This window comes from Lupinus angustifolius, chromosome LG11, assembly GCF_001865875.1.
Source record: "Lupinus angustifolius cultivar Tanjil chromosome LG11, LupAngTanjil_v1.0, whole genome shotgun sequence".
NCBI classification, from domain to species: domain Eukaryota; kingdom Viridiplantae; phylum Streptophyta; class Magnoliopsida; order Fabales; family Fabaceae; genus Lupinus; species Lupinus angustifolius.
In genome coordinates this window covers 18,756,691-18,763,909 of record NC_032019.1, presented here as the reverse complement: position 1 = coordinate 18,763,909, position 7,219 = coordinate 18,756,691, and the positions used below count along the sequence as shown (strand labels likewise).

The window sequence follows — 7,219 nt, the reverse complement described above, 5'->3', positions numbered from 1 at the left end:
TATTTCAGTTTTAGATATTAAGTTCAATCACCTTATATTTTGGTTTTATATAGTTTAATTTGATCCAGTTTAAAAACTGAACATGATGTAAGCCGTTTCACTTTACATCACAAAATCGATGGGATCGAATCGAACCAAATATATAATATGATTTGACTTGATTTCTTTTTTTTAAGGAACCGTTTAAGTTCATTTCGGTTTATGCTTTTTGAAATTTAGGAACTATTCAAAATGAATCAAACATTAAAAATATAAATACTACGGAATAATGTTGCATACTTGCTTGAATTTTTTAGTTAATTTTATGGCTTAAATTGCATTTTTTTTATGAATTTTATTGTTATATATGTTATTGTCATATATATTACTACATACTAAATTGTTATATATATGTACTACTTTCTCAATGTCTTGATGATTTGAAATCTATCTTATAACTTTTAGTGGTATTTGGTTCGAACTAGCATATACTATCAATTGTTATATGTTATTGTTGTATATATTACTAATTGTGATTTTATTATTATATATATTACTAAATTCTTATATGTTATTGTATTCTTATATGTTACTAATTATATATATATTATTATATAGGATACTAATTGTCAATTATAATAATAATAATAGTATTTATTTTATAGATAAAGAATGTCTCAGAAATATTTCAATAGATTTCAAAGAAAAAGAAAACCGTGAAATGAAACAGAAACAAACCATTGATTCACCAATTTTGTTAGGTTCAGTTTATAAAATAAAATTTACAGTAAACTAAACCATATCTTTTTCGATTCAGCGAGTTGCACACACCCTTATGACCTTATCCTTACATCAACAGTAACAACCCTATTAATCACCGCCACAAATGTCTTTTCACTCACCATACCAACCTCCAGACAATTATAAATGTTAGAAATGTGCATTTAAACAAGTAAGTCATTGATATATAACATTAAATATTAAGTGAAGTAAGTCATTGATATATAACATTAAATATTAAGTGAGTGAATTTAAAGAAGTGGGTGGTATGTTTGAAATATGTTATTCTATTAGTTTTGTATTATCTAATATTGTAATAGAATAGGGGAACAATATAATATATTGAACTCATATCCCTTGTTATAATGTGCATCGGTTATAAGTATCAATTAGAAATACATCATGGATATTTGGGCTCATGAGTGTGTTATAATTTGTAATCCTTATTTTCTAATAATATATTGGTAGTCGTTTTATGATATAGGGAAATAGGCACAATTAATTGAATATCATTAACAAGTTCTCTCATCTTCTTATCTTCTATTTTTTCTTATGCTCTTTATTTGATTGATTGTTGCTAATGTTATGCAACGGTCGCTTCCACTGTACCAACAATTAGTGTCAGATCCAATTTGAAAATGGTTTTCCCACATGCTATATTATGGCAAATAAGGGTGAATTGCATGTTGGTTGAACAAGATTTGTCAAAGGCACCATGCGAGAATAAATTAGCTGATTTGAAAGAAGAATGACACATGGCAGAACCATGGTGGAGACCACAAGTGTGTTGGAATCAGAACCTCAAAAGCCCATCTACTGGATTGAGACCAAGGTAGAGATAGAGACCAAGGTGATGAGTCATACTCTGGGACAAGTATTAGGAATACCTCTCTAGGTGTTTTATAGGATGATCTCATTTTATATGAGGAGTGGAATATCCTTATGACGTATTCGCGATGTCATGGTGAAGAATGTCAATTACTAAAGGATTCACAAAAATAGATAAGTGTTAGCTGACTTTGGTATAGAGTATAACACATGCATTAGCTTAATTGCGGGGTCTAACAAAGACATTACCTTAGATGCATGGTGTAACACATGCATTAGTATGAATGTAGGGTGTGACATGAGCATTATCTTAGACGTAAGGGTGTGACATGAATATTGGTTGGCATTGACGCAAGATGTGTGTTATGTGTATACTCCGTATGGTGGAGTATGAAAGTTCTTGTGAACCATGACTGTCGATATAGATAATAATGGTAGCGGTTGAGACATTCCAAGGAAGTTCTATGGTTCAATTGGCTGAGTATCAAAGAGAATGATTCTTGGTGAACTTTTATGTAGATGTACCATAAAGATATGTGATGTGTTTTGTTAGACGATGCTAAATGAAGTTGCATTACAAGTTTGTAGAGTTAGACTCTTGGTAACATCATCAATTATACTAAAAGTTTATGATGAATGGGAGGATACTCTTAAGTGGAAGAGTTGTTAAAAAGAATTAGGCATTGAACAATGTGGATTGAGATATTCATTTAGATGGAGATTCTTGTGTATATTTCCTAATGAACGAGATATTCGTCTTTTTCAATCAATATGGAGATTGTTGGGAAGCTTAGAATATGTTATTATATAAAATCTCACATTTCCTAGTATTAAAATGGAGGAGTGTATCAATGTTATATATTAAATTCATGACCCTAGTTGTTATGTGCATCGCACCAAATAGAAACACTACATTGACATTTGGCCACATAAATGTGTTAAATCTTGTAATTTTTATTCTCTAACAATATATTAGTAATCGTTCAACACTTTCAAAGATATAAGCATGATTAGTTGAATCTCATTAACAAATAGAAACACTACATAGACATTTGGGCACATGAATGTATTAAATCTTGTAATTCTTATTCCCTAACAATATATTGGTAGTCGTTCAACACTTTCAAAGATATAAGCATGATTAGTTAAATCTCATTAATTAACAAATAATAACAGGCATAATTTCCCTTGTACCAACAAAAGTCATTTAAACATCTTTGTACGTAATTGGTAATGGTTAGTGAGTGAATTTAATATATATTTAAGTTACCTTGAAGGAGATGGTAATCCTTTAGGTTGTAGATGAACCAAGATGGATACAAGATAAAGCTTTCAATTTATGCGGGCAGGTTGAGAAGGTGGGTATTTTGATTCTCTCAACCACCACACACCTCACCCAATCAATCAAAATTAGGAGAGTTAGGTCTGGTTGCAGTCTACATGATTTTTCTTATGTCTACAGAAAATTATAAAATTTTAAACTACAAAAAATATAAATAAGTCACCTTAGAAATTAACAATATACATCATTAAAGTTAGAAAACAATAAAAGATAGATATTAATTATGAACTATCAATAACGTTAACATATATGTATTGATTAAATATTTTATACAACTTTTCAATTAGGAATTATTTAATAAAAAAGATAAGATGGAAAAATATAAATAAATAATATATAAAACATATGTTAAAAAGACTTATTCAGATATCACATTTTAAAATTTCAGATACAATTTTATTCATTTATTATTAAAATTAATATTAGTACATAATCATAACACAAAATAATCTGCACGAAAATGAACAAGTAAAATTGATGTCAGATATTTGATAATTTTTTCCAAATATCATAAAGTTAAAATCCAAATGACAATATGAAACAAAGTGCTCCTTTTATATATTATATTTATTAGAAGTTTGGTATTTATTAACAATTTTTAATTCAATAAATTTCATATTATAAATTAAAAGTTAAGAAGATTGAAATTTTAAAAAATATAATATCTAAAACTTATTATGAATGGTTTCATAACGTCCTATTTATAAGTTCTGTCTAATAAGGTTTCTTTTGTCCAACCAAGTAGCTTTCTTTCCTGAACTTGAACCTGTGGGTGGTTGGTTTTATCGGGAGTTAGGATATTCTCTACTATTAAAGAGTTTAATACTAAGCTTAAATTCTGACATATGGTACTTAAAAAATGTAATAGTCTAGTTTTTTGCAATTACTTTAGGGTCCATATTATTCTTTTATCTCTCCCTTGTATTCTAGTATTGGAAAATCCAATGCTACAGAGAAAGGATTGTCTCTTCAAGATTGCATCATCATCATTATCATTCTTCAAAGGTACAATGATATTTGATGTATTCAATAAATTGAAAAATAATATATTTATTCTTTTAATGAAAACTATCTTTTTGTTCCTTTAAAAATGTAATAGATTTTCTTACATCAAAAAATTATATTGGCAAGACTTAAAAAAGTTTAAAATGTAACTAGACTATCTTAGGTATTAGTAATAAATATTGTAAAATTTTACAAAAATATAATAGTTAATGATTATTATATTTCATTTTTCAATAAAAATATATATATCAAAGTAAATAATAATGATTACATTTATTACTTTTTATTGTATGCTAATAAACATTATATTTAAAAAAATTAATTTAGTAAATATTAATGTTAATTACGACCTTCATTGTTATATGACTATCTTTTCAAGTTGTACCTTCAAATTAAGAAATATAAGTAATATGTTTATTTATATTAAATTCATGTAATATTTTATTACTTTGTCAATTATCTCTCTATAATAATTATAGCCATCAATTCTCACTTACATCTCTTATTAATTAGGTGAGAATTGAGTTGTAAAAACAACCACCCAATTTACCTTGATTTTCAAATCATAATTTGATTTTCTAAAAAAAACAGTTAAATTCAGAAATTAAATACTTACTTTTCCTGTAAAATCACCTTTCTAATTAATCTGATAGAATACATTAGAAAAATCCAAAGTAACTATAAATGTGGAAGCTTTTAGTATGAATTCTTGACATCCAACATCACTAGTGTCTTACTCTTAGCTCCTCATAAATTTTCTGCCATGTCTTCAACCATGATTTTGATCCAAGATTTCCTATTTCATGTATTCCACTTCCTGAAATCTAAAGAGATTTCAGTTTCATTATGGTGTAGTTGTGGTTTGTTAGCTTCTTCAGCCTTCCTTTATTTCATGAGCAGACCAAGAAAAGTTTATCTTGTGGATTTTGCTTGTTATAAACCTGGTCCTGCATGCATTTGTAGTAAGGAGAAGTTCATGAAAATGTCAAAATGTTCAGGCCAATTCACAGATGAGAGCTTAGATTTCCAAATGAGGATTGTGAATGGTTTTGGACTTGGTAAGAATACCTATTTGCCAGAGTCTATGTTGAAGATCCCATCAAGTATTAGCATAGCTGATGCAAGGGAAGAGACAGAATCTGTGATAATTGGTGCCATTGATGAGCTTTTGTTGAAGACAAAAGTGAGTGTTTATGATATAGGGATTCTTGTAACAAACTGCAGTATATTCAATCCAATACCCTCTCTCAGTGCCATAGTTGTAAACCATTACAAGCTTAAGCATAACATATTGAGCTATAATCTAGCTGGTATGGGTTGCAGTGCTGGACTAATTGCTCTTGACCTTGCTAAACAACTCCTCCAGGTATAGCCCGTCTTTGTTTTATCAGTTTAATATCTATAAACTATTAGTATAAAGTTTTTTACACAGTCATTCAATTATTTATCATTCATTTATATTATTTGTTATTTAAAATCAACAATAATTAATATATGTATAGTGAATAATGTACGGTTGTATGACCCCTCTTTTATAGGTACATCCCAACTCCTATGCCTTAATTGTGAGCACTGAAAACATGAATAGTGGATGGTACCAAGGAAACAATCGCTCCATGCTTGTCAATAATTGCATCTTTCGAATAGGTGGTGCAGCCATCTTGCTCTCAAACCTTTCTTCTGATTCCTCTCGTTCTAAATACCTTCTTTGTCACACTCTACGCACCCACAAAGCTTCTCAACATGATTGCTACAATAGTATCATGCAAAGAGAAGATGAAACAAACACTACTGGTATTTCACTATCCTTAGATCTTATTCGTTATGCTAGTAGAGAAACTATTAGGTCTAATATCTCAACTCTTGGGAAATTTGTCCTACCCTTTAAGGAACAAATAAAATTTCTAGCAACTTTAGTTGGCATAAAGTACTTAAAGATCAATATGAAGAGGCCTTATAATCCAGATTTCAAGTTAGCTTTTGAGCACTTCTGTGTTCATACTGGTGCAAAAGAAATACAAGATGTGTTAAAAGAAATCCTTCAACTCAATGATTATCATTTAGAACCTTCCAAGATGACTCTTCATAGGTTTGGCAACACTTCAAGCAGTTCTGTGTGGTATGTATTAGCATATTGTGAAGCTAAGGGAAGGATTAGAAAGGGTGATAGAATGTGGCAGCTTTCATTTGGGGCAGGATTCAAGTGCAACAGTGCTGTGTGGCGTGCACTAAGAACCATTGATCCAGCAAAGGAGACAAACCCATGGACAAATGAGATTCACCATTTTCCTGTTGATGTGTCTGCTTTGTATAAATAAAAGGAAAATTATCATCTCAAATAATAAAGAGACAAAGTTATCCATTTTGTTTTTATATTTAAAGTTAAAAATATCACTATGTTATATTTAAAAGGTAAAAGTATTATATGATACAATTTATTTTTTATGCATTTTTCTCTCCTCCAAAACCGGAGAATATCCTCACCCAATAAACAATGCACCATCAATAAAGATACTATCTCTAAATATAAATGTTTTGTTTTAAACAATAATTTATTTTAAACAATGGTTTTATGTTCTGGAATTCTCAATCATGAGTATTACCAATGTTGCAATATATATTTTTTATGCAAGGGTGAACCAATGTTGCAATATATATTTTTTATGCAAGGGTGACAACACACCCACAAATTTATTAATAAGGAACCAAATTATAAGAAGGAGCAAAGGAGATTACAAGTTTTTGAATTTATAGTTAGGCAAAACACATATATTCCTATTAAAGTCATCCAAAATAAAAGTAGGGGGAGAGCTCCACCAAGAATTAGTCTTGTACCACACTCTAAAAACAGCTAGCTTGTCTGCACAATCATTTCCCTCTCTAAAAATGTGAGTGACTTTGAATTGCATTGAATTCAGAATGGCCTTGTACTAATGCCAAGAGTTTCTTAGCATCCAAGGAACATTTCTCCTGCCATGACAGATGTCCACTACCATGGTAGAATCACACTTCAACCAAATAGCATTTCAATCCTTTGAATAAGCTATCTTTACATCTAAAATGGCAGAAAGTGTGAGAAAAACTTGTTTTGTTGGGAAGATGTTGCATCACTGAACAAAGAAATGTTTGATTGAAATGCATGTAGAAACCTCCAAAGCGTGTGTTGCCACACTAACTTTTAGGTTCGATTCGCCCCCACCAATTTAAGTATATTGGATGCAAATGAGATAAACAGCGAATCCCCTTCAGCATACTTTGGAAAACCTTGATGTGTTTTGCACCAAC

General features: G+C 29.8%; 1 protein-coding gene across 1 annotated transcript; it reads left to right on the top strand.

Moving 5' to 3' along the window:
- Positions 1,526-6,253, top strand: LOC109359797 (3-ketoacyl-CoA synthase 2-like). The gene is made up of 3 exons (XM_019604493.1): positions 1,526-1,609; positions 4,635-5,300; positions 5,473-6,253. The coding sequence occupies exons 1-3, from the start codon at positions 1,526-1,528 to the stop codon at positions 6,250-6,252; spliced, it is 1,530 nt and encodes a 509-aa protein (XP_019460038.1). The 3' UTR covers position 6,253.

What these genes read in the sequence shown, in the direction of transcription:
- LOC109359797 (XM_019604493.1), top strand. Translation starts at nt 1,526, where the DNA reads ATGGTGGAGACCACAAGTGTGTTGGAATCAGAACCTCAAAAGCCCATC. An exon ending in AGGTAGAGATAGAGACCAAG is followed by an intron (nt 1,610 to 4,634) that starts GTGATGAGTCAT and finishes GGAAGCTTTTAG; the next exon opens with TATGAATTCTTGACATCCAA. An exon ending in TTGCTAAACAACTCCTCCAG is followed by an intron (nt 5,301 to 5,472) that starts GTATAGCCCGTC and finishes CCTCTTTTATAG; the next exon opens with GTACATCCCAACTCCTATGC.